General features: G+C 37.5%; 1 protein-coding gene across 3 annotated transcripts in view; it reads left to right on the top strand.

Moving 5' to 3' along the window:
- The window catches only part of MORC4 (MORC family CW-type zinc finger 4), a 50,625-nt gene that overhangs the window by 3,362 nt on the left and 19,275 nt on the right, over window positions 1-27,988 (top strand). For 2 of the 3 annotated variants that reach the window (XM_032620236.1, XM_032620237.1), the window contains exons 3-10: window positions 3,155-3,287; window positions 8,856-9,073; window positions 9,827-9,974; window positions 12,268-12,400; window positions 12,735-12,863; window positions 15,582-15,701; window positions 17,110-17,210; window positions 26,004-26,102. In XM_032620236.1, coding sequence (XP_032476127.1) covers window positions 3,155-3,287; window positions 8,856-9,073; window positions 9,827-9,974; window positions 12,268-12,400; window positions 12,735-12,863; window positions 15,582-15,701; window positions 17,110-17,210; window positions 26,004-26,102 — 1,081 coding nt within the window. Of the gene's footprint in view, window positions 1-2,727; window positions 2,747-3,154; window positions 3,288-8,855; window positions 9,074-9,826; window positions 9,975-12,267; window positions 12,401-12,734; window positions 12,864-15,581; window positions 15,702-17,109; window positions 17,211-26,003; window positions 26,103-27,988 lie in introns of those variants that run through there. The other variant, XM_032620238.1, reaches the window with a different exon arrangement.

Below are 27,988 nucleotides of genomic sequence, written 5' to 3'. Positions count from 1 at the left end.
TCCTGGGTTATGATGAGCTATGAAGCTTCAGTTACAATGCTCTTTTAGAAGATCAGGGGTCAGATGGTTAGGGGATAAGATAGAGTCCCTGGGGTCTGGTTTCTCATGCTCTTGCCTAAGTGGTGGGTGAGGGAAGTTAGAGTCCTCCCACTGAGGGTAGCATGGGCCAGGTTACGAGAGATAAGACTACTGGGATCTGGTAGCACATGAGGTTGTGTGGGCCAGGTTAGGGAATAAAGACATCCCAGGACCTGGTAGTGTAGCTCTTGTTACCAAGTCCAAGCTCGCTCTGCTCGCCGCACAACAGGCCAGTGAATCAGGAGACGAGGTGTTGAGACAAGGAATGTGACTTTATTCGGAAAGCCGGCCGACTGAGAAGATGGCGGACTAGGGTGTCAAAAGAACCATCTTATCAGGGTTTGGATGCCAGTATCTTTTATAGAACAGAAGGGGGGAGGAGATGAGGAGGTAAAGTGAAAAGGCCATAGGTTTTGCAGATATCCTCTGGAATGGCCAGTCTCGGGCAAGGGATGTGTTAATTTCTTCTTTCTTGCAGCCATCCACAGGTGGACTGGGTCAGGATGCTTCCCTGAACAAAGGCACGTTGGTTTAACATTCAGGCAGAGAGGCAGGATTCCCCAGGCAGCCCATTGTGTATAGACAGTATCCTTTTAGTGAACAAAAGCAGTGGAAAGCAAAGGTTAAAGTAAAAGAAACAGATCCAACATGTAGTCAGATTTGGGTCTTCCCTGTTACCCTCTCACCTAAGTGGTGGGCCAAGGGAGAGGAATAGGGGTTCTCTCACTGCCCTGCCTGTTCACAGGCTAGATGGGCTGGGCCATGGGAGAAGATAGATTCCCTAGGATTTGATAGCATATGCTACGTGTTGATAAATTTTTGGAAGGTTAAAAGAGGTAAGATTGAAGCCAGCCACCGGATTGGTGCCTTATTATTATAAGTTCATTTATTGAGGCCAATCTGTTATTATTACAATTTCATTTGTTGAGGCCAAGTGAAAGGCCACTTAAAACTGAAAGTAAGTGCAAAGCTGTGCTTACTGCTGCTGGCCTGTCTGCTGATCTCTCTTTCCCTGCTGCTTCAGCTGACCCTGGCCTCTGGCATGCCACCCCCATACTCCACCCGCTTCCAGCCAAGGAGATAAAAGGTCTAGCTGCTCCTGGCCGTTACCTTGTAACTCCTGAAATGCCTGTATTAAAACTCTTTGGTATGTTTCTGTAAAAAAGTACCTAGTAAAGTTTGGGTGAAATTTACAGTAAAAAGGGAAAAAATAAAAGTGATTTTTTGGTGAGAGGCCTGCAAGCTGGTTCATTGAATGTACAGTTTTATAAATGCAGAATTGGAATTGATATGTATTATATGTTTGAATTGTGAATGTTCATAGAGTGTTAGAAAAAGATTCCTCTATGTCCAAAGTTTCCAAAGTAGAAATGATGTCCTGTTGGTTGACAAGTTAAAGGTATCAGTCTCAATGGCCTTGGCTTTCTTCCAGTAGGAGTGATTGATAGGTTCTAAAACAATTCAGGGCCTGCTTGCCAAGTAGTTTCTTGGAACAATGTAGGCAGCTTCACAATGCTGAATCCTCCTGTCAGTTAAAGAAAAAAACCTGCCGCCTCTTATTACAAAGTAAAACACTGTATTTCTGATAAAGCCACTATCGCATGTCAGACTTAAAATTCCTGCCAAAAGTTGACCCACTCGATTTACCACGTGCCACAAGGCTTGGCACCACCTAGTCCTTAAAGATTGACTATATCAGACCTTTTAACCCCCTTCTGGGGCTATCGGTGATGCCTTTCTGCTGTTAAGACTTTTTGGTGACAGCTTTATCAGTGACTCTGGCAACACCATTGTGGCCCTTGAAATTAATCTGTCTTATTTGATGGACATTCCACACATTTAAGTGGTTGTAACTGATACTGTTAATCGTGTTATAAAAACTGATATTTTGAATATGTGCGATACTTCTCTTGCTTGTAAGGGATGTTCCCAGTAGAGAAATGCCGTGATCTGAACATTGGTAGTGGGACGAGTACACAACCAGAACCCTACCCGGATCTCTCAGCCCAGCCACATGGTATTAGTAAATCAGTGTAGGATCCCAGGGAAAGGGGAACAGGTTGAAGGGAAGGTCTTTGTCTTGATTAAACAGCTAGTAAAGACAGGAGTGCTTAAGGAACCCTATCCAACAGATTGCACAAACTGCCCTCCCACTTGGGCCAGTGAGCCCTAATGAGACTTTTGTACCACATGTGTTAGTGACTGACAATTATGTAAACTGGCACCTGTGGCAAAAAGATGTGGCTATTAGACAATGGCACCCCCTGGGGTTGTAGACATGGCGCATATGTTAGAATATGGCTCTATTGGATGTCTTTGGAGTCTTAAATAATTAACCTATTGTGAAGACCTAACTCAGAAAGAATCATGAAACTTTCTGTATTTATATTTCCTACTTTAATTCTATGTTCTCCATTTAATGAGGGTAAACAGCCTCACCTTCAAGACTATTACAGAGTGCCTAAGCAGAATCATTCCTCTAAGCATGCTTACTACGATCATTGGGATTTAGGCAGGCAGTTAGTGTTTTGGTTTTTAACCTGTAGCTCTTTCATTGCCTCTTAGGCTATAAACAAGGATGGTGATAATATCTGTGTTCTTCAATGGAGGAGGTGATGTAAAAAGAAAGTAAAAAATAAAATCTTCACAATAAACTCTAACGCGTGTGGTATGTATCTATTTGTACCAAAGTTGCAGATTCAACTCTTCTCCATAATCACCCCTTATTGTATACGTTTGTGAGCAGTAAAGTGGCTGAAAAGACAAGAAGTGATAAGACGAAAATGGAGCAAAATGCTTGGTATATGGAGGAGTTATTTTTCCCACAGTCTCTGAAGTTTGAAGAGAGAAAGCAGATTGCACATCAGTCATCATATGAAATCTAGAAATCAGCTTCATAAATCCATCTGCCATCATACCTATTTTTCCCTATACCATTAATGCTCCCTGCTCCCTTCTGGGACATTCACATGAAGGGAATAAAGGACAGTTTCTATGCCTTAGGGGCACTGAACTAGAGATTTTAATAGAATATTAGAAAAAGAGATCTAATATCACAGATTTCTACCTTTTGCAGATAATGCTGTAGATCCAGATGTATCCGCCAGGACGGTCTTCATAGATGTTGAGGAGGTCAAGAATAAATCTTGTTTGACCTTTACTGATGATGGATGTGGGATGACACCTCATAAACTACACCGAATGCTCAGGTAAAGATGTCTTCATTCTTTTTCTCTTGTCTTGAGTTCATGAACTCTATTTAAGGCTTAATAATTTTCCTTTCCCTTTATTCATTCAACAAATATTTATTGAGCTGCTGTTATGTGCCAGGACACAGGTTATGAAATAGTCACTCTTCTTGCCCTCACAGAACTTAGAGTCTAGCTGGCAATTCAGACAGTCAAGCAATAATCATAACAAAAAATGATAGAAAATTATAGGATGCAATGAGATAACTCATCAGGGGAGCCCAATCTGATCCAGGAGGTCAGGCAAACCTCTTAGATTAAGTGATATTTAAGCTGAGATCTAAGGGGTGAGTAGTAGAATTCAATGAGGTAAAGAAGCAGGGGGACAAGGAATGAGAGTCCCCGCAAAAAGAACAGCATGGGTAAAAACCTGGAGGTCTTCACTGGTCTAAGACCTTCGCAAACTTATATTAACTTAAATTCACTCTTAGGTCAGGAGTATTGGCGTTGGAACAATTTATGGATTGAACCATGAACATGCCTGGGTATAATCAAGCCCCACGAAAGATAAATAGACATAGTCTTTGAAAGTTTTGCAGTAGAATTACAAGGTTAGAAATTCTCTTTTCTAACTGCTGAAGCTGGTGATAACAGATTTCTCTTGCCACTGTCAGTTCATTTAATTACTTTAAAAAGTTTGTAGTTAAGAATGTAAGTTTGTACTTTATCATCTTCACATATCACTCAGTAAAAGATGAGTGTTTCCTCAACTCCTTCCTTCTCTCTTCCTTTTTTTAGCAGATGAGGTTGATTACTCTCCATGAGGCTTCCTGAACTAGCGTGTGAAGCATGAGTACCAGTGGAGGGGTTCTGTGGAGGAGGGAAAGGGCTCTGAACTATAAAAACGGAAAAAAATCATTTGGTTATAGTTCTCTTTGAAGGTATTCTAATTCTATAACCCTGTTTGTAGGGAAATCCCTTTGATCCACCAAAGAAAAGAAGTGAAATTTGGACATAACCAATTATAAATTTGGTTATGTTTTACCACTCAGCAATCTGTGTACCTCACGTCTCAGATCCTTATAATTAGAAGAATATCTGAGGAAAGCTTCTAGAAGTGAGATAAGAATGCGGCCAGTATGTTGATGAAGGTATGGAGTTGGCCCTATGTTTAAACTTATAGCCTCACTTTTATCTCCTAAAATTAATATTTTATATAAAGAAAAAGAGGATTTTAGATGGGATGGAACCAAAATATTTATGTGTCTAATTCTGTATATACTAGTTTTTTTTCTAAAATCACTTATCCTCTTATTGGTTCCTTCCCCCCACACCTTATCCCGGTGACATGGGTGTCAAATACTGGGCCCGACAAATCTTACTACCTTCTATTTTGTCTGTAGAACTACATCTGTGAGACTTGGTGCTTACAATTACAAGGCAAGAGGAAGGAGGAGGATGGTTTCGAAATAATTGCAGCAACTTTTGTTCCAGATTCTTTCAACAAATTTTTACTGAGCACTTTTGTGAGAGTCACTGGAGATAAATGGTGAACCAGACAGACATGATCCTTATTGCCAAGGGGCTGGTAGTTTAATGAGAAAGATATAAAATAATTGACTAGTAATACAACTGCATATTCCACTAGTGGTATTCCACTAGTGGTTATTCCACTAGTGGTAAGTGCTATGAAGGAAGAGTATAGTTTCTATGAGGGTATATAGCCGAGGGATCTAATCTAGTCTGTGGAATCGTAAAAGGCTACCATGCAGCTCGGTGCTTTGTGACCACCTAGAGGCGTGGGATAGGGAGGGTGGGAGGGAGACGCAAGAGGGAGGCGATATGGGGATATAGGTATGTGTATAGCTGATCCACTTCGTTATAAAGCAGAAACTAACACACCACTGTAAAGCAATTATACTCCAATAAAGATGTTTAAAAAAAAAAGGCTATCATGAAGAAATGACATTTGAGTTCAGATATGAAGGATGTTTTGGTCCCAAAACTCAGGCAGGAACTACAGTAGCCATAGGGTTTTTTGGCATTATCATGCCAAATATGTTTCCCACTAATTTAAGCTGGGCCGTTGTTCCTTATATTTGAAAATTAATTTCAGAGAATTTTTAAAAACTTTGTTGAAGTATAGTTGATTTATAATGTGTTAATTTCTGCTGTACAGCAAAGTGACTCAGTTATACATATATATATATATATATATATATTCTTTTTCATATTCTTTTCCATGATGGTTTATCACAGGGTATTGATATAGTTCCCTGTGCTATACAGTAGGACCTTGTTGTCCATCCGTTCTATATATAATAGTTTGCATCTGCTAATCCCAAACTCCCAATACTTCCCTACCCCTCACTCCCTTGGCAGCGACAAGTCTGTTCAATTTTAGAGAATTTTTTAAATGAGTCCTGGATTATGTATAGTTATATGTGTTGGATTTTATTTCTGATCATATCTTAAAATAAACTTGAAGCTGTTAGAAGGTCCCATTTATTTCAAAAAGATTATTTAGTCCAATTCTAACTTCCAGCCAGGGATTCCACTTACCACAATTTGTTTTAAAATAGTTGAACTTTAGAGGTAACTTTGAAAATTATTATTAAATATATTAATTTTTCTGTTTGTGGTTTGGAGGCATATTATTTTTGTATTTGGAAAAAAATAATAGGTAACTATGCAAAATTATTAAGCCTACAGAAATTCCATTTGACCTGTAACATTTGTTATAATCTTATTCACATTTTCCAACTTTTTATGCTCCTCTTATATTTTCAGGCTAATAAAATAGTTATGTAACTGAAACAGCAGTTTCTCCCATAAATGCAGAATCCCATGAAAATCAAGTTAAAAAGAAAAAGCCTATCATTAAATTCCTGTAAGGTCCATAATTAATTCTCTTTAGCTTATGGGGATAGTGTGTGAACCAACTAGTCTATATATTCAGCTGCCTTTTTCAGCAAGTTGGAAAACCTCTCTTAAAGGTCAAGGATTAAAAGCAGCCACAGATCCATGGATTGAAGGTATTTGCTACCTCTGATCAGAAGTGCATTTCCTAGTAGGTCTGTTCTTCTAAAACAACAGCCAGAGAATAACAGTGTGGTTAGCATTCTTTCATTATTTTATACGACATATTACATCACTAGTATATTTAGGGAGCAGCAGTACCTGCCCTTGTATGTCCATGAATTTGCTAAGGTTTTTTTTTTCATGGGTCAGAGTCCCAATTTAAATTTACCCCTCTAGATTCTAGAATCATGACATTTTAAGGAACTTGGGAGCAAGCTGCTATTTTCCTGGATTCCACTCAAAGAGCCCCCTTGGTGTGTAAACACCGTTATCTATTACACGAGAGGATAGAATAGGACTTACTTAATGAAGAGAAACCACCTGTCTAACCAAATTATATAAGATATGTTCCTACCATTCTGTTATTTATTGTGAAGGCTTTTATATTAGGTAGTTATTTGATTGGTATCTGGCATCTATTCTGCGATTTTCAGTTAAATAGAATACCTAATATGGGAATGCAAGTGGAATAAGAGAACACACGGGAAGAGTTAAGGGTAACATAACAACACCAACATACTGAGCTTCCAGCTCCTCTCATCTCATTATTCTCATCCTTTTCCATTTCTGGTTCTGGCCCTGCCCCACTACTTATCTTCTCAACCTTGTATAGTCATTTAGTCTCCCCAAACCATAACACAATGAAAGTTTATAGTTACAAAGGAAAAAAGAGACGCTAGATGGCAGAACAGGCCGGAAAGGTAAGGAAATTAAGGGAGTAATATAGTCTCCCTATTTTCACCACTTCTCCTTGAGCACCTAATTGAAGCTTTGGTGGCATTAGAGTAGGTTTAAGTCCAAATAACCTTATAGATCCATTTCACATGGTAGGTAACATTACTGTTTATGAAGAGCCCTGAGTTTTAGATATGACATTAGATCTCAAGTAGAGGTAGAGGATAGCACATGACAATTCTCAGAATGACTTCTAGAGTTAGTTTAAAATTAAAATTTGAATGCTACTTTATAAGTTGTAATATATTGTACATACAGTGTATCATTTAACCCTCCTAACGACCCTATCGTTTTTAGGTAATTCTTCCACAGGAGGGAAAGGAATGCCTGAATCTTACCAACTTCTTTAAGTTTACTTCCTGGAATGCTAAGACCCATAGACTGCAGAAGCTCAATGCTCTTTTGGTATTTTCAAAGGAACTACTCTCCTAGAAATTACCTTTTTATGTGGTAGGATTTATTTGTTGGATACACAAAGCTCCTATAAAGTGTCTACTCTAGAGGGACACAATGATGTTATCGTTTAACACTCTGAAATAGAAAATTAAAAGGTGGTCCCCCTTCCTCAGGAAGTGAACACAAACCCTGGCCTCCAGGAAGTTGAAATCAGGCACCTCAACCCAATTAAAAGAATAAGAGCCAAGTCCAAGCTGCTCAGCCATGGCAGGTAGAACATCTATTTTATTGATGTTGGAGAAGCATCTAATCTGTAATATACGAAATCCTTCCTTAGACTGTAAACCATGAGGGCAAGAACCATGTCTCTTACTAACAGTTGTGTCTCCAGTGCTTAGCATGATGCACAGCACATAGTAGGTACTCAGTAAATATTTATTGAATGAATGGTAGTGTACAACATTGTAAACTTAGTCCATCTAGAGAGAACTAATCCTTTAAAAATTAGTTTCATTTGTAATGAGAGAAGATACATGAAGAAAATAATCATTTTCTAGATTTCATATCTTTAATTTTTTTTTTGGTTCCGTCATTTTGTTGTGTGTTTGAATGGAAAATATAAGAAAGGGAAAGGATCTGGCTCCCAGATTAAGCTGATCATAAGGGGCTACAGAGATTGTTGAGGTGGCTCGGTGAAAGGCCCTTAATAAAACAAGGGAGACTTTATACTGCAGCTGTTTGCTGATATTCACAGGCAGAACTACCTATTTTTATCCCTTGGCCACATTCCAATGAACTGTCCCAGCAGATGGAGCAGAGGGTAAGAACTGGAAGTGTTATCCTTTGAGTGAATAGTTGAAATTGTCAAGATATATAACCTCTGACTTTCAGATTTCTAGAGAGTGATATGACCAGGTTAGGGATGCCTAGCCTAGTACCTCTAACTAGTGCTAGTGCCAGTTATCTGGTACTCTTGTTACCCTCTCTAGGGTGTACTCTGAGATAACGACCCTTTTCATCTTCCCCTAACTTTATTAGCAATCACAGCTATTTTATCTAGACAAGAAAGGCAGCTGCCCCATGGCCTTCTCCAGCTCTCTTCTGTGAGCGAAAAGAGGCCGCCTTTACATTTTATAAAGTGTGACTCTAATGTAGCAGAAGCGTTTATGTACACACAGACCACACAGGAAAATCAGTCCCATTACCCTGTAGTTATTTCCTATGTTTTTAACTTAATAATTTTGCCCAGAAATACCGAAAGGAAGAAAAAAGGAAGGACTTTTTATAAGTGTTCTTCATTTGAAAGCCAGACATTCTGCCTACCTATCTTAGGATGCTTTTTACCTTTCTGATTTCTTTTTTCTTGTGTAATTACAGCTTTGGCTTTACAGACAAAGTAATAAAGAAGAGCCAGTGTCCCATCGGGGTCTTTGGTAATGGTTTCAAGTCAGGCTCCATGCGACTAGGAAAGGACGCTCTCGTCTTCACCAAGAATGGGGGTACTCTCACTGTTGGACTCCTATCACAGACCTATCTGGAATGTGTCCAGGCCCAAGCAGTTATTGTACCAATTGTTCCATTCAACCAGCAAAACAATATCCTTTCTGGAAATGGAAAATATTAGTTAAAAATTAGTCCTATCTGACTATTCTGATAGAAACCTCTTTCTACAGGTCGAATCCAGCTATCAAAAGTTTCCATATTTAAAGAGGTATTCAGGTGTCTTAAATTTAACTGGAATTTTACCCTATTAAATATTTTTAAAATAAATGGATCATTGACAGAACCTTAGAATTATATTGCAGTTTTCACTGTTAGGCGATTTGATCTATATACTATCTCCCCACTCCCACCACTCCTGTGGTAGAGTTCCCTAGGGCCTTCTCTTTTTTTTTTCCCCTAAGGGTAGTTACATTTGCGTCACTCTCCTAGAAACATACTATTTATCAGCTTATCTGACAGCTGAATAGCTCACTTTTCTATACCTGGACAAGCTATTATTTCTGTTAGACACCAGGTGTCTTTACGCAGGCAGTATAGCAATAAAGTTTGAACTCATTGCTTCCAAAGAGTTGAAAAATTCAGCCTTTGAACTATTTCTTAAGTATAGGATGTCTTAATTTACATTATATCTTTGAAGCTATATTCTGCAGGCGTAACTGATTTTGGTTTTTGTCTCTACAACCTTTCTGCGTTTCCCCCCTTTCCTTTCTTCTGTAGCAGTAACACCCATGCTTTATATCTATATGTCTATATTTTGTCTAAACTGGCAACCCAAAAGGCAGATCTTCCTGACTGATAGCATCCTCTTAAGATATTAATTTTTCTTTGACTGTACTTGGTTTTACAAAAAATGATTATTACTGAGGATTCCTTGCCCAGCCTAGAAGCCATCTTGAACTATTCAATTTTCAACAGTGAAAATGACCTGCTGTCCCAGTTTGATGCCATCCCAGGCAAAAAAGGCACTCGTGTTCTCATTTGGAACATCCGCAGGTATAGTATTCCAAGAGTGATAGATTCTAATAAGCAAAAGCAGTATGATGAAGCATATTTTAATAAATCGCTCTAGAGAAGCAGAGTAGATAAATTTTGATACATGTTTCTGTATCATTGCACACCTATCCTTAACTTTCTTAGAACCACAGCTCTGTTTGAGACAGTGCTTCTTATTGGTAAAACATGGAGCTTGATAAGGTGGAGACCTACATACATATCCTGAAGCTATTACCATCAAGATAGTTCAACATTATCCTAAAATCTTCAGAATCCATTATAAATATCTATTTTATATTCACGGACACTGTTTTGAGATAGGTCAATGATAGTTATTTTACCTATTTGCAGTGAAAATGAAGTAAGAGAAGGAGAAATTAGGGTAACAAAGCACAACACAATCTTTAACTAATAAGGACCTCTGTATAAATAATAAGGACCTCTGTATTACTGTTTTCAGAGTAGCTGGATTAGAAGTGGAAAAATCTTCAAAGCAGATACATTTGAACTATAATGAAGCTGGCTTCAGGTTATGTATTTAGAGCTAATAAAATAACCTAGAAATACTTTGGGGTATGTCATTTGTTTAACTTTGTCATGTTAAGTGGAACACAGTGTCCACTGAAACCTAAAAATCTTTAATATAAAATAGAGGTGTTACTCTTATGTTTAATAGAACAGAGGAGCAGATATATTCATTCTTCTTTTTTCTCCATAGGTCAAGTATTTTGCCTCATTTCTTAGTTGGGTAAAACTTAGATAAAAACCATGCTGGTTTATATAGAAAGTACTTTCCATTAAAAAGAAAAAAAAGTAAGGTAATTTACATCTCTCTGTGTCCTACTGCGAAAACCTCGAGTAATATAATTTATATTATAAAGGATCATTTTCATGAGCCATTTCCAGTGATTTAAACACAATAAGCAGACTTTTTCTTTGTATGTTGTTTCTCAGTTATATGGTACTAGGTGTTATATAAATAAAGGATTCTGTGGTCCAGGAACTTTGGAAAAAGCTGGCTTAAACAAAGCTTACCATGTTGCTTTATTGCAGGACTTCTCCGAGGCTTTAATATGCTAATGTTATTTCAAAATACATTGAAAACGTTTAAGAGAGCAATGTAGAATGCAGTGTTTCCCAATTTCAGAAAAAATGTTTCTCCAGACCTCCTTTCCTTGGATGGTGAATGGTGAGCACCAGAGAGGACAGGGAATCTCCTCAGAGTACATGCGTTAGAGTGGGGTGGGGTAGCAAGAGTCAGGATTATCCTGCAAAATACAGGATATACTATTATAGTGACATGAGCTTTAGACAGGATACGTATCATAGTGGCTCTGGTTCAGCCCTGAAGAAGGAGCTACATTTTCAACACAGCAGCTCTGAGCTTCTGAAACCTCCAGTATGTGGGAGGTATCCCTAGAGCTTGAGGTGGCTCTGGCCGCCAGGAATTGTTTCTCAATTTTATTTGATTATACAGGCTTTATTTATCTCTTTATTTCTTATTTAAGAGTATCTTGGGGGACTGCTGTCCCACAGAACAAATTTGGGGGACCATTGTTCTGATATGTATTTTTTCTCTGTAACGCATCATTTGTTTTGCATTTTTTCCAGTAACAAAGATAGGTCTTGCCTTTTTTTCCCTGTCAGTTTTTAGTGATGTAGCCCAGGGTCTTGGAATGGACCATATTTAGGTGACCCAAAGGGATTATGAGAAGAAGAAATGGTCCTAAGGAAAACAATATGAGTACTATTATATTTAAATGATAATTCTAGAAGACTAACAAGTATATGCTGTTCCTGTCGCAACCTTTTTTTGTCCTTCTAAGAAATAGAATTAGTTCTGGGGAAATCTTTGTAGTCCTTATACTATTGCTAAAGTTAGAAAGAGTAGGTTTTGATTCATCTATCTATTCATTTGGGGGAAATGATGTTGAATGACCTACCGAACAATACCCAGAAAGTTGGGATCTGTTTTCAGATCCTGCCTCGAGGATAGCTGGCATCCATTTGATTTATCGGATCACAGACATTCCCACCTTCCTTTGTTTTCTTTCCTTCTGTGCTTTGTATCACGTCTCTATGAAACTTAGTAGATTTGTTTAGGCTGGAAAGGCCCTTAAATACTGTGTGATCTTCAAAGCAAGTAGTGTGTAGTTCCTTTGAATTGGTAGTCAGGGAAAGAAATAGGTATCTGAGTTTTGGCTCATGTTGTTTCTTTTCTCTTGGGTTCCTAGTGCATTTTTGTCCTTTGGAGCCAGTTTTTGTTAGATTGGTACTTGTCTCTTTTACCCAGAAATAAAGATGGAAAGTCTGAGTTGGACTTTGATACAGATCAGTATGATATCCTGGTATCAGACTTTGGCACAGAAGAAAAAGAGACTGGTGGCATTACTTCTGAGCTGCCAGAAACAGAGTATTCTTTACGGGTGAGTAAGAGTGGTTTTTCTTCAACAATGAGAGGTAAGATATCGTGTAACATGAAAATATTATAATACAAGATCTCACTTTAGTTATATAAAGATGACAACCTTTTGACCCTATGCTAGGATTCCTTTTCACTGTCTCCATTGAAACAATGTAGCTAATATAGTCAGCAGCACTTAGTGTGGTAGTTGATTTAGAATAACGAGGTATAGAAACTGAGTCAAGTATTTGTCCAGATTAGATCTCAGTTGCTAGCAGAGTCAGTAGATGGTAGCAACAGGGATGTCAGTAGAATTGGCAATATTGTGTAATGACTTTCCCTTCACTGTTCCATAGGCATTTTGTGGCATTCTATATATGAAGCCACGAATGAAAATTTTTCTGCGTCAAAAGAAGGTGACTACCCAGATGATTGCCAAGAGCCTGGCCAATGTAGGATATGATATATATAAACCTACCTTCACAGTATCCTTACAACGACATGAAGCTGACCTCTTTGTTTCAGGATTAGATTTCCAAGTTGGCACAGAAAAACAGAAACCTTTCCTTTTCCAATTCAAAAATACGTGTTATAGTACAAACCCTATTTTAGGTATATCTAAGGAGGTATTTCTTGAATGCCAATCTGTGTGCCAATTTTATCAGAAATCAACAGGAAATTATTAAAATAATACAGTATCCTGAGACTAGAGATTCTGGTTCAGTAGAATCTGAAATCTCTTTTTTTAATAAGAAATATTTATTTATTTAAATGAATAGCTAGGTTTGAGAATCTCTGCTATAAGGAATGATTCACACTGTTTGGTTTGTACTGGAATTTTGTTATATATATATTACATTGATTGAAATAAGCAAAATGTTGACTAGAACTTGTTCATTTTTTGGACATACTATGATTTTTGCTGTAACAAGTCCAGACTTATGTTGATAAAAGTTAGGAGATTGGAAATTAAAAGTTGATTTTCTAGGGTGAGATAAATCTTCAACAGATTTGACATGGATTTCTTGGTACTTCTCATATTGGCAGCCACTCAGAGAAGTAATTACTCATTTTCACTTCTACCCTCCACCCCACCCCATTGCCCTGGGAATGGATTTCAGACACTTGAGGAAATCTTAAGATGAGCTTTGGAAATTAGGTCCATCTTTGTTGATGGATTTTGGGGTCAAAAACGTCTTTGAAAGGGTGAGAGTTCATAAGCAGTTATGAAGAATTGCTCTTGTAATTTATTTTCTAGTAATAAGCTCAGCTCTTGGCCCAAGAAACATGTTCACACTCTGTTTGCTTTATCAAAGTCATTATCTAGCTTACTTTGTCTTTATTCCCCTGACCAAAAATTAGAAAATGCCGTTCCCTTTTTAAATAGCCATATGGTTGTTACTCATAAGCAGATTGATTTTCTCCTTTTGAAGAACACAACCCTTGGCTACTGTGAAAGGTTTTTTTAAAGCCCTAAACAAACCCAACTTAACAAAGCCAGAGCTAACATTGTTAGCATCTGTAGGTAAATTAGTTATAATATCACTGTATGTAGCTAGGATCTTAGTGCCATAGTTTTAACAGAGCCAGTCTAAAGTGCCTTTCAACTACATACTGTCTCAGGATATACCACATTTCTACCTCCAGCTTCTTTCTTCTGTGGGTTTCTACCAGGGTACCTCCTATGCATGCATTTTGTATGTACCTGAGCTCTTCTCAACTTCCCTTCCCATTAAACTGGTTACCTTTCCCTATTAGAATTTGGGCTAAACGAATTCACTCTAGGCATGAGTAAAATGAAACTTCTAATAAAATTTCCCCTAAAGTCACTGAGGGAAAAGATTACTGATGCTGACTTATTTATTCCTCAGTTCAGTTAGCAAAGGCTTCTTCTCTCCTCTTGTCCTTTCTCCTTATTCTAATTTGGGGAATCTCCTACCCCAGTGTACTTCCACCCCATAATTTAGAATTTAAAAGTATACACCAGAAAGAATTTGACTATCTTTATCTTTAAAATGTTAATTTTATGGTATAGAATTTTGGGTTTTTGTTTGGGGCAGTTTTGCCCTGTTTTGTTTTTTCATTGGAATAGGGTCTTATTTGAGATTTGATTTGAGCTTCTGGAGCCCAGAACATTATATGTTCTGAGCCAAACATTACTGTGTTATGTACCCACTCGTATCATGTCTTCATATCATACCTGACCCACTTGTCACATGGATTTGATGCAAGTAGCTTGTTACTTAGAGGGGGTAATGGAGATCAGTTTTTGAAAAAGTAACAAAAATAAGTTTTCATTTAACTCATTTGGGCATGAAGACTTCTTAGTATTTGTTTTAATGAAAATCTCAGTTTCTCTATCTCCTTTATGTTTCTCACTCTATTACCTTGGTTTTTAAATCAAATAGGAGTTGCTAAAAACTCATAAATTATTCATGTTTTATATATAATACTTAGTTCTCTTTGTTTCATTTATCCAAGCTTGTTAACTTCTTCCCATGAAATATATTACAACGGGACTATTTATTGTCCTTTACCTTTAAAAGTGGTTTTGTTCTTCATGGTTTTGCTTTCACTGTGTTTTGTATGATTAGCCGGACTTACCTTATTGCATGTAATTGTGTGAATCTGTGTTGTACCATGTATCTTACCTAGCAGCAAATTAAGCAGTTAGCAAGTTTAAGAAACGTTTTGTGATTTATGAATTTTTAGATCACTGATGGTATTTTGATATATTTTCTTATAGTCTTTTCTATGTATACATTTATAGTATGTATTTTTAGATGAAACTTGTTGTTCTGAACATTTCCTAATGTTCCCAAATACTTTTCAAAGGCATAATTTTAAGAGCTGCACAACAGACCGTGTGGATACACCAACATTTATTTAGTCATTCCCTTATTGTCAAACATCTAAATTATTTACGTTTTTTTAGCCATTATAAATCACTGATAAATTTCTGTAACTGATAAACCTTTATGGTCTTCTCTGACTGTTTCTGTAGGATAAATTCCTGAAAGAGAATTACTTGTTCAAAGGTTAAGAATATTTTTAAAGCTATTGCTACCGATTTTTAAAATGCCTTCTAGAAAGGTTATACCGGTTTACATACAATGGTGTTTGATGTGTTTTGCTGTAATATAGCGCAAAATTTTGTGTGCTAAAGCTCCTGGTGTTTGTCTCCTTAATGATTTTCTTCTCAGAATAAGCAGGTGAAAATAACTTTTGGGTTCTCTTGCAAGAATAATAACCAGTTTGGAGTAATGATGTATCATAACAACCGCCTCATAAAGTCTTTTGAGAAGGTGGGATGCCAGGTGAAGGTGAGTAGTTAATGCTTCTCTGTCATAGAAGGCTGAAAAGAGTAGGAAGAGGATTTAAATTTTGCAAAAGGGATAGACTAATGAATGGCTTTTTACTCATCTTGAGATAGTTGTTAAATCTGATCCTGGAATTCTATGTTACCAGTGAGCTGTCTTATGTTCAAAAGCTCTTTCTACTTCTCATTCTTCATAGATGTCAATCAACCCAGGAGTTTTACTGAATGCATTTTCTAGGTAGCTGTTAATAAGAGGTAGAATTAGAGCACCAGCAACTCTGCCATGCATATAAGTTTATTAATGTTTGAGGTAGCTCTTTCCATTTTCTTGGGGAGACAGTAAGGCATCGTGGAAGATGTATAAAATGTAGTGGTTTATGACCAGGATTTGAGGCCTGGCTTTTCCACCTAAAAGCCATGTAATCTTGGCTACATTGTTTAATTTCTCTGAGGCTCAATTTCCTTACCTGTAAAATGGAAACAACGATAGTAATTTTACTTGCTCTGCCTACCTTACAATTTGCAGGGTTGAAGGATTTAAATGGGATAAATTATGCAAAAGTACTTTATAACTGAACTATACAAATATTACCGTCATCTTAAAATTTTGATGACAACTTAAAGTAGTAATATCTGCAAGTATCCCATTCATTCCTATTTTACAGATAAGATTGCTAAAGCACAAAGAATGATAAACTGCTTTATATTACACAGTAGGACAAAGTTACATACGACCCAGGAGAGCTAGTTTTCAGCCTATATTGCTTTTCATTGTTATATCATCTTTATACAACTTGTTTGTTTGCCAGTCTAATTACACTCCGACTCAGCTCCTTCCATTAAAGTATACAAAACTGATTTTAAATCCAAAAATCTCTTGTATCAACTTGTAATTAATAATACTGCAAGTCTGACTCTCTTTAGCAGTTGTTTGGTGGCATACGTATATAAAAATGGTTTATTTTAATGGAGTGTGATTTATATAGCATCCTTAATTTTTTTTCAGATGGAGTTTGGTTTTAGTTCCCTAGAACAGAAGTATATAACCTTGATTTTTTTTTAGCATTGTCATTCTTTGTTCGAGTGAAATCTTCTGGCAGTCCCATAATATAAAACAGATGAAAGTGGAGGTAGTGTGGGTGAAGTAGAGATGGCTATTAATCCCTGGAAAATCCTAGGAAATCTATGGATCACAGTTTGAAAATCTCTGCCCTGTAATTTGCCAGAGGTTCCAGCTCATTGTAATACTTGCAGTCTATTGGAGTACATTCTCAGTGTTTCTCTAGATATTACTGGCCTCTCCTTTCCCGTGAACGTTATGTAACCTTTCTATTATTGTTTAGAATCAAAAGGAAGTGCCTCCAGGCAGTCAACAGTAATGTAAGTGTTGAAATTAATATTTTTCTTGTAAGCCAACTCATGGAGAAGGTGTGGGAGTAATTGGAGTCATTGAGTGCAATTTCTTAAAACCTGCCTACAACAAACAAGACTTTGAGTACACCAAGGAGTACCGGTGAGTCACTCCCAACCTGAGGTGTTTCTGATGGTTTGTTCAGATATGATTCTATTCTCTGAAACCTCTAAAATCATTTCTAAAAACCAGCCACATAAGTTAACTGAGAATCCTTTCAAATCTATTTTCCAAGATTAGAGATAAAAGGATTTGATTTTTAAATTAAAAGCTTACTGATACATGATGTATGGAGCCCAACTGAAGTAAACCTTAACTTTAAAAATTAGGGAAAGAGCATAGGGGTTATTTAGTAAAATACTTTGGTGACACAAAGAGCCTTGGAATTGATCTTAATGAAAAGAGATGAGTGGATCTGAAGTTATTGAATATGTTGTGGGGAAAGCAGCAGTTTGAAGTTTGTTCCGAAAGATTTCCTTGAAGCCAGTGAACAGATTGAGAGGAAAGTATTGGAGCAGCAGGAAAAACGTGTGTTTTCCCAGAAGCATCTAGATTTAATAGGTAAGACCAATAAAGAATCAGAAAGGAACTTGACATTGAGGCTGAACCAGCAAGGATATTTTTAGGAGGCAAAGAAGGGAGTTGTTAAAGCCAGGATATAATAGTTTGTTTTAAAACTTGTGGGGAGGGATGGATCATACATTCCTTCTTTCATCAAGTATTGTGAGATATCTCCTCTGTGCCAGGTATTAGGGACATAAGAATGAAAGTTAAGAATCCTTGATGCCTATGAACAAATGGGATGAGATATATGTAAATAAGAAACTTAAATACCTATAGAATAATTGCTTTAATGGGGGATGTATGCCAAATGGGAAGAAGCTTTAAATATGCCTAAAGGGATTCACAGAGCAGAATATGTTTGAGCTTAAACTTCAAGGAAAAATTGGAGTTTGCTAGGTGGATGAAGAGGGGCAGGACATTCTAAGCACAGGGAAGTATTTGAAATGGCAAAGGGTGTTCTGGGAGGATGGAGAAAGAAGGCATGAGGACATTTGGTGTCATTTTTCTAGAAATCTCAGTAGCAAATCTTTCCTTAGAGTAGGGGAAAAGTATTTCCCCATATCTCTTTTGTTTTGTGTCCAAAACTGTAATAAAATTAGTTAAATGTTGTGCCTTAATTTATATGAAACCATAAGAATTTTAGGTTTAGTATTTGACAGAGAACTATTTGGATGACAACCCCAGATTAATTTCAAGGTAATTGGTTCTTGGTCACTCGGGCTACTCAATGATTATAATAACTACCTGCCCTTAGTTTAAGTAAAATGGTCTTTTAAATATGAGTCTGGCACATATTGGAGATCTTTGACTAGGACTTGACTCACAAGAGTGAAAGTTTAGAAATGACATCGGTTTGGCAAAAGTCTCAGAGCCAAGTCATTCTATTTCTCTTGAGTGAAAGGAATAGAGAATTTCTGGTGATTAACCAAATAGTTAAGATTTGTGAAATACAAATGTTAGATATTAAAAATTATGTAACATCCTCTTAAGCCATCTCCGCCACCCCCCAATCTAGCTTTTAAAGTTTAGAGGTATTAGACGCTTGGTTTGTGATGTTTCGTTTCAGTATGATGGATTTGAAGTGATGGCAGGGGAACCAAATGGAGGTATTCTATAGAGAGTAGGTTTATTCAGCTAAACATATGAGACTTCTGGCTTAAGTAGCTTAATATCTGCTACACATTTATTAAAAACAGAAAACTAGTATACTATCCTGCATACAGAGTCTTCTGAGGGTAATAAATGTGCATAACTCATCCCAATTCTGGCAGCATTTCCCTTTTTACTCAATTTATTTTATGTTAAATGAAAAAAGTCTTTAGTTAAAATATAAGGGAATTTGAGAGGGCGATTAGAGAAGGTTGTCTGCTATCACAAACTCATCCTAAGAGTATTTATTATACATTTCAAAACCGCTATAAGAGATACCAGCCATCATACTGCTGGAATGTCTACAAATAAATCATTTGTAATATCACTTTTAATAGTTGTAGATATCAGATTTCAGCTACAACTATCAGGGCTCAAACTTATAACATTTTTAGAGTGAATTTCAGCTGAAGAAATGCAGTCAACGCATACTAAGTGAACACCTCACTGGTACATGGCACAGTGGCTAGATTTTGTGGAGTTTTCCAGAGAAATTCGAGACATGGTTGCTGTCTTTGAGGAGCTCACAGTGTAATTGTAATGACGGATTGTCACAGACACGAAACAGTTTAGAGAGCAATAAACTTGCTCTTTGATCAATCAAAACTAAGTGGTATGGTATAGGAAGCATTCCCTGGTAGAACAGATAGGGAAGGTTTTAGGTAGAAGGTATGACTTGAGATTTGCCTAAAGGATACAGGTTTAGAAAAGGGAGGGAAGGGAATTCCAGGATGGAATTATAGCGTGAGCTAAGTGACAGCAACTCAGAGTGGGAAGAATATGGGGAGTGGGGATAAGGGGATGTAAGTAGAGTGAAGGGGAGTGAAGTCAGATGGATAGAGTATGGCCCTGTCCTAGGGCAGGGGTTGGCAAATTTTTCTGTGAAGGGGCAGGAAATAAATATTTTAAGCTTTGTGGGCCGTATGGTCTCTGTCACTACTACTCAATTCTGCTGTAGTAGGAAAGCAGCCGTAGACAATAAGTAAAGGAATGAACGGTGTCTGTGTCCAATACAATTTTGTTTACAAAAACAGGCAGTGGCCCGGATTTGCCCTACAGGCTGTAGTTTGCTGACCCCTGTCCTGGAGCCACAGTTCCCAAACTGTGTGCCAAGGTGCACATAATGAACTCACAGAGGAGCCACAGGATGTTTAAAATTTTCGAGGGGAATACAGTGATATTGACTCTTGCCTATAAGCAATAGAAATTGTTTTCTGTTGCTGTTGTAACAAATTACCACAAACTTAGTGCCTTAAGACAACACTGGTATATTGTCTTCGAGTTCTGTAGGTTAGAAGTCCATCATAGATCTCACTGGGTTAAGATCAAGGTGTTGGCAAGGCTGCATTTATTTCTGGAGGCTCTAAGGGAGAATCTGTTTCCTTGGCTTTTCCAACTTTTAGAGGCTGCCAGTACTCCTTGGCCCATGGCCCTCTTCCTCCATCCATATTCAAAGCCATCAGTGGTGGGTTGGGTCATCACATCATAACACTCTGATGACCTTGCTTCGGTCATCACTCTCCTTCTCTGATTCTGACTCTTCTGCCTCACTCTTCCACTTTTAAGGACCCTTCATGACTATGTTGGTAATTCAAGGTAATCTCCCTATCTTAAGGTCAGCTGATGAGTAACCTTAATTCCATCTGCAATCTGATTTCCCCCTTGACATGTAATCTAATATATTCATAGGTTTCAGGGATTAGGACATAGACATCTTTGGAGGACCATTTTTCTGCTACTACAGTCTGCCCTCTGGCCCCTTAAGATCCACTTACATCACACATGCAGAATACATTTACCCCATCCCAACATCCCCAAAAGTCTCAACTCTTACAGCAGCTCAGTCTAAACTCTTAATGTCATCAGCTCAAAATTCCCAAATCTTCTCATCTAAATCAGGTATGGATGATACTCTGAGTCTGATGCATCTTGGGATAAAATTCCTCTCCATCTGCAGATGTGTGTCTTTTTTTTTTTTTGTATTTACTCCCAAAATATAATGGTGGGACAGGCATAGGATACCAGTTATAGATGTTCCAGGTCAAACAGGGAGAAAAAATGAAGGAAAAAGGAATCACAGATTCCAAGCAATTTCCATGCTAACTCCATTAAATTTCAAGGCCTGGGAATACTCTTCTGGGGCTTTCAGCTCCACCCTCTGGATTTAAGGCTCTGTTCTCTGTCCTCATGGCTCCACCCACAGACTCATTTTTCCTTTTTCTTGAAAGGTAGCATGTATTTGTAGCGGAGTAGTTTCATCAGCCTGTTTCTTAACTCTAGAGTTTTGGGGGTCTAAATGCCTTCTTTCATTTATACTCTCTCTGTCCCTTGTCCAGTCTAGCAGTTTTGTCCTTGTATACCATTCTCACGAACCTTGTGGGTCTCAAGTATGTATCATGGATATTCACTCCATCAGACAAGAGACTCTTGACATGTCTTTCCTAGATAATCCTATTTCTATTCTTGGCTTCTGCTGAGATGGTGGTGGAGATCTGATTCACGTGTTTAATCTTTTCAGAGAGCTTTTTGTGTGACTGAATACTTTGACCTTTTGATCTTCCTGAGATATTAGCAAAAGGTTGTCCAGCCACTGCCTTGGTTTTTTCTCTAGAGCATCTTTCTAAATTTTAGCATCTTTTGCAGTCTGGATAAACTAAGAATTTCCAGAATCATTGAGTCCTGGTTCCTTTTTGTTCAACAGTTCTTCCCTTAATTTATTTCTTTCCTCTCACATTTTATATAAGCAGCAAGCAGCCACCAGGCCACACTTTCAACAGCCTGCTTGGAAGTCTCCAAAGCTAAATGTCCAATTTTATCATTTACAAGTTCTGCTTTCCACCTAACTGTGGGACACAATTCTGCTAAGCTTTCTGCCAGTATGTAACGGGGATCCCCTTCCCTCAAGTTTTCCAATAACATGTTCCTCATTTCCTTCTGAGCCTTAACCAGCCACAATTTTAACATCCATAATTCTACTAACAGTCTGTTCACAATGATTTAGATATACTCTGAGGAAATTTGTGTTTTCTCGACCATGCTCTGCCCTTCTGAGCCCTCACCAGTGGGGTGTTTAACATCCATATTTGTACTAACAACAGTCTATTCAAGGCAATCCAGGCAGTTTCTGTAATGCTCCTCCAATTCTTCCACCCTCTGCCCACTGTCCAATTCTAAAGCCACTTCCACATTTTTAGGTATTTGTTATGGTAGCACCCCACTTTCAGGTAAAAAATGTTTACATTCCTCTTGCTTATATCATATCTTTGTGAATCTGGGTTTTTTGTGATTGCTGTGATAAAAAGCAAGTAATACCAAAAATCAATGTTGAATAAGAAATGAGGGAAGTTGTGTCCAGTTTGACTCCAAGGTTTGAGTAGTTGTACAATATCCAACAGGCATACCCATTCCATTATAAGTAATTGTGGCTATTTAAGATTGAAACAGAAATATTTTTAAAATATATATTTTTCAAATGGACCCTAAATTTCAGTACATAAATAGTTATTAAGTTGTTTCGACATAACCGTTTAATGGTAATTGGAACCAGTACATATTTCTTTAGACCTAAGGGTGCCATGAAAACTTGGGACACTAAAGGTACCATGAACCGAGATAGTTTGAGAACTTCTGTCTTAGAGGGACATTGGATAGAGTAGTTGATGCTTTAGGCAATGAGAATTCATTGTGTATTCTTAAGTAGAGGGGTGACTTGAAACAATTCTATCTTAAGAATATAGTACATTACACTTATATACTGCTTTATGGCTTATAAAGTGCTCTACATGAATTATATCAGTTGATAAATCTGGAAAGACGGTGCAGGATAGATTGAAAGAAGGATTATATGCTATTTGAGTAATCTAGGTGTGGGGTGAAGGTGTGAAATAAGAGTAGCTGTGAGAAAGGAAGTATGTGACAGATACTGAAAAAAAAGATCAAAAAGTTTGGTGAGGGCTTCCCTGGTGGTGCAGTGGTTGAGAATCTGCCTGCCAATGCAGGGGACACGGGTTCGAGCCCTGGTCTGGGAAGATCCCACATGCCGTGGAGCAACTAAGCCCGTGCGCCACAGCTACTGAGCCTGCGCTCTGGAGCCTGTGCTCCGCAACAAGAGAAGGACGCGACAGTGAGAGGCCCGCGCACCGCGATGAAGAGTGGACCCCGCTCACCGCAACTAGAGAAAGCCCTCGCACAGAAACGAAGACCCAACACAGCCAAAAATAAATAAATAAATTTATTTTAAAAATTGATGATAAATTAATAACGGGATAAGGGAAATAAAAGAGAGGAAAGAATCAAAGATCACTTCAAAGCCTCAAATTTAGTAGACTGGCATATTGACAGGATCGTTGATAGAATAATGAGGTTGGGGAAAGGAACAGTTTTGTGTAGTGGCAATGGTGGAAATTAGATTGTACAGGATTAAGACAGGAGAATGAAGAGGAGATAGTGGGTATAGACCACATACCAGGATTGGGGAAGTAAAAGGAAAGAGATTACTGGAGCAGTGGAGTCAAGCCAGGCTTTTGCAAGAAGGAATGGGGTTTCAAAATACATGAGAACGGTGTCTTGATTGAGGTGGTGGTTACGTGACTGTATGCATTTGTTAAAACCGATAGAACTACATGTTAAAAAGATGAATTTTATTCTATGTAAATTTCACCTCAATATTTTTTGCCCGAGTACATGAGAACAGAGGTTTATTTTTATTTTTTAAATTGAGATATAATTCACATGCCATAAATGTCACCATTTAAAAATGTATACTTTAGTGATTTTAGTATATTCACAAAGTTGTACAACCATCACCACTATCTAATTCCAAAACATTTTCTTCACCTCAGAAAGAAGCACCTTGTCCATTAGAAGTCACTCCCCATTTCCCCTCATCTCCAACCCCTGGTAACCACATAATCTGCTTCCTTTATTTTTCAATTTTTTTGTGGTAAAATACACATAACATAAAATTTACCATCTTAACCATTTTTAAGTGTACAGTTCGGTGGTATTAAGTACATACATATTGTTATGCAACCATCACCACCATCCAACTCCAGAACTCTTTTCATCTAGCAAAACTGAAATTCTATACCTATTAAACAATAACTCCTCATTCCCACCTCCTCCTAGCCCCTGGCAACCACCATTCTACTTTCTGTCTCTATGAATTGGACTACTCTAAGTACCTCATAAAAGTGAAATTATACAGTATCTGTCTTTTTGTGACTGGCTTATTTCACTTAATGTAATGTCCTCAAGTTTCATTTATGATGTACATATGTCAGAATATCCTTCCTTTTTTAAGGCTGAATAATATTCTATTGTATGTATATACTACAGTTTGCTTATCCATTCATTTATCATCGAACACTTGGATTGCTTCACCATTTTAGCTCTTGTGATTTATAGTCTATTTTGTCTGATATTTGTATAGCTACCCTTGCTCTCTTTTGGTTACTATTTACATGGAATATCCTTTTCCATCCTTTCACTTTCACCCTATTTGTGTCTTTGTATCTAAAGTTAGTCTCCTGTAGACAGCATATATTTAGGTCATTTTTTTTTTTTTATTTTACCCATCACTCTGTGTCTTTTGATTGGAGAGTTTAATCCACTTACATTTAAAGCAATTACTGATAAGAAAGAACTACTGTCGTTTTGCTATTTGTTTTCTATATGCCTTATAGATATTTTGTCCTTCATTTGCTGTATTACTATCTTCTTTTATGTTTAGCTGATTTTTTTGTAGTGAAACATTTAAATTCTTCTCATTTCCTTTTGTGTATATTTTATAGCTATTTCCCTTGTGGTTACCATGGGATTACATTATCCTGTGATCAGGAGCAGCAAACAGAGATCAGAGCACAGATCCCCAATATTTGGAGGACAAGGTCTTTTTTGCCTACCCTGGCTCCTGCAAGCTGGTCTTGAAATGTGTGCACAGCTGCCTGTCACAGGGCTGGGATAGGAGATGGGTAGCTAAGAGCTGAAATTTGCCAATCTATCATCCAAGCATTCCCCTGGAAATTACAAGTCTTCAGTAGACTCTTGAGTTCCAAATAGTTACATTAGACAGATTTTGCCAGTGTAATTGTTGTCTAGATGGGAAGGCAGATTCCTGGTGCTTCCTACTCCATCACCTTTCCAGAATCCCATGTAATCTTTTTTAAAAAGTAGATTTAAAGTAAAATTTTAAGAGAAAACAAGAAATAGTTCTTCATCTGTGACTTTAGGGAAGGATATAAACATAGAGGTAGGAACATTGGTAGGTTGGAGGGGACTAAGAGTTTATAGGGGAACTCATATATGATTTAATCTTCTCTGTGTAGTCAGAATCTAATTTAATATGAGTAAGGTGGAGTTAAGGAAGAATTCCTCTTAAGGAGAGAAGAGGTCTACAAAACCTTTGGGGAATTATCCGGGGAGTCAAGAGATATAAACACTAAATTTGTAGTGTTTCAGGTGTGTACAGCTCTACATTAAGTTGTAATCCTGGGTTGTAGAATTAGATAGGAATTAGTCACTAGAAATGGACAGTTTTTAAAAGTAAAATTCAGGTTTTCTACACATTATATTGTTTAACCCTGGGTCTGCTGTTGTTCAGAGATAAAGGAAAAGAGATAAAGGAGAAAGGGCAAGAGCCATAATTGGGGCATAGCCTCCACTAACAGCTATAGAGTAGAAGGTTGAAGGGGACTTTGTTGCCTGTTGTTGCTGTAACTGCTGTGATCCACATTTAGATAAAGAAGAACCATATAGACATTTTTAAGTTAGTGTTTGATTTGTAATAGATAGGGTGCAGTATTTGATCCTCTGCCTTTCAACTTGGTCCTCAATTGTTTACCTGTAGTCATCTAACAATTGAATAACTCCCCAACAACTTATCTGCAATTTAGTCTTCTATCGTTGTCTCTAATGTCAGCTCCCCTCGCCATGATTCTAAAATTTGGAGAACACAATACTTTTTAGGACTTGTGACCATCTTACCTTTTCAGCTGACTTTGTCATTTTGACATGTAATTTACAAAGGCAGTACATTCCCATCCTAGTTTCTGAAAGTGTAGATGTTCAGACCTATGCTGAATATTCTAAATTGCTGGTTTCTGTTAAATGGGAGCATCTTAAAGACTGCAAAATTATTCAACAGATTCTCAACATTGACATGTTTCTTTCTTTTTCTTTCAGGTTGACAATAAATGCCCTTGCCCAGAAGCTCAATGCTTATTGGAAGGAAAAGACCTCCCAAGAGAATTTTGAGACCTCAGCCATAGTCAGGCCAATACTGTGAGTAGTAAATTTAGAATATAAAAGTATTAGGGGTAATGTCTATGGAGCAAATGGAAGGAATGGGATAAGATGGTGCTTTTCACACAAGGAAGTTTAATTAACTAAAAATAGGAAATCACAGGTACTAATTTCATCATTCTCTAGACCTCTTCATTCTGGTTTGACACTTCTGTGATTTGGATCATAAATATGAAGAGTTTAGTACTGTCAGTTTATCCTGCAGGCAGCATGATATAGTAGAAGATGATGACCATTTAAATCAGCCACTCCTGGGTTGAAAATCTAGGTCTTTTTCTTCTTTATTTTTTAATGAACAACTTGAAACTTTTATTGTATCAATATAATATCTAATGTATTACAATTGCTTTAAGGTCATAAGTTCTATAAATATTATGAATATTACTTAAAACCCTAAATAAATCACTAGTGTATTCTCTACTTTCAAATAATTAGACAAAAATCATGAAATTAAATCACGGATAAATGTCTATTAGTCTTTGTTTTTAGATTTTATTGAAGTATAGTTGATTTAAAATGTTGTGTTAATCTCTTCTGTACGGCAAAGTGACTGAGTTATACATATGTATATTCTTTTTCATATTCTTTTCCATTATGGTTTGTCACAAGACATTGAATATAGTTCCCTGTGCTATACAGTAGGACCTTGTTGTTTATCCATCCTATATATAGTAGTTTGCCTCTGGTAATCCCAAACTCCCATTCTTTCCCTCCCCTACTCACTCCCCCTTGGCAACCACAAGTCTATTAGATCTGCTTCTTAATAGTTGGTTGAGCTTAGGTTAAGTAAGTCACTTCACCTCTCTGAGTATATTAAGCTAGATGACATAACCTTTTTTGCACAGTACCTGGCATATAATAGGCATTCAGGCGTTCAGAAATATTAGCCAATTTCCCTTCTCTTTATTACTAGCGAACATTGTTGGAACTGTACCAAGAAATTTGAGACTAGAAGTAGAGAACCCAGCATGTCAGAAAAAGATGTAGAATTTATTGAATCTAAGAGAGGAGATTACACACAGAATGGTGGATCAGGATGAAATGCCTTAGTAGGCCAGGAAAGGAACATAATATAGAGGATAGGATGTGTAACAACATGTATACAGTCAATTATACCATCAAGACAAAGATTAGAGGTTCATTTTGGGGTAGGCACCCATGTTTTTTTAAAAATGGAGATAATCAGGGCTTCCCTGGTGGCGCAGTGGTTGAGAGTCCGCCTGCCGATGCAGGGGACACGGGCTCGTGCCCCAGTCCAGGAAGATCCCACATGCCGCGGAGCGGCTGGGCCCATGAGCCATGGCCGCTGAGCCTGCGCATCCGGAGCCTGTGCTCCGCAATGGGAGAGGCCACAGCAGTGAGAGGCCCGCGTACCACCAAAAAAAAAAAAAGGAAATAATCAGACAAATGTTTGATATAAAATTTTGTTTTAAATGCAACATGATTGCTGTATGAATATCACTATATCTTATTCTAAAGATCTCTACTCCTGTCCAACATCCATGGTTTTCAAAGAAATGCAAATTGAGATGCCTTTTTTTTCCTTTTAAATAAGCAGTGATTAATGCAATGAAACAGATGTTCATATATTGCTGGAGTGTGTTTATGTATGTTATACAACCTTTTCTGTAGGCAGAAAGATGATTATCTGTTGAGTACTTACATGCCGGACACTGGTCTAAGTTCTTTACATGTATTTATTTAATCATCACAACAACCCTATGAGATAGACAGATGATAATTATTACTTCTTTACAAATGTAGACACTGACACACTGAGAGCTTAAGTAACTTGTTCAAGATTGGATAAGTAAAAAGTGGTAGATCCACTTATGTTCAAATATAAGCAGTCAGGCCCCCAAACC

This window comes from Phocoena sinus, chromosome X (genome assembly GCF_008692025.1).
Source record: "Phocoena sinus isolate mPhoSin1 chromosome X, mPhoSin1.pri, whole genome shotgun sequence".
NCBI lineage: Eukaryota > Metazoa > Chordata > Mammalia > Artiodactyla > Phocoenidae > Phocoena > Phocoena sinus.
This window is presented reverse-complemented; position numbering and strand designations above follow the sequence as displayed.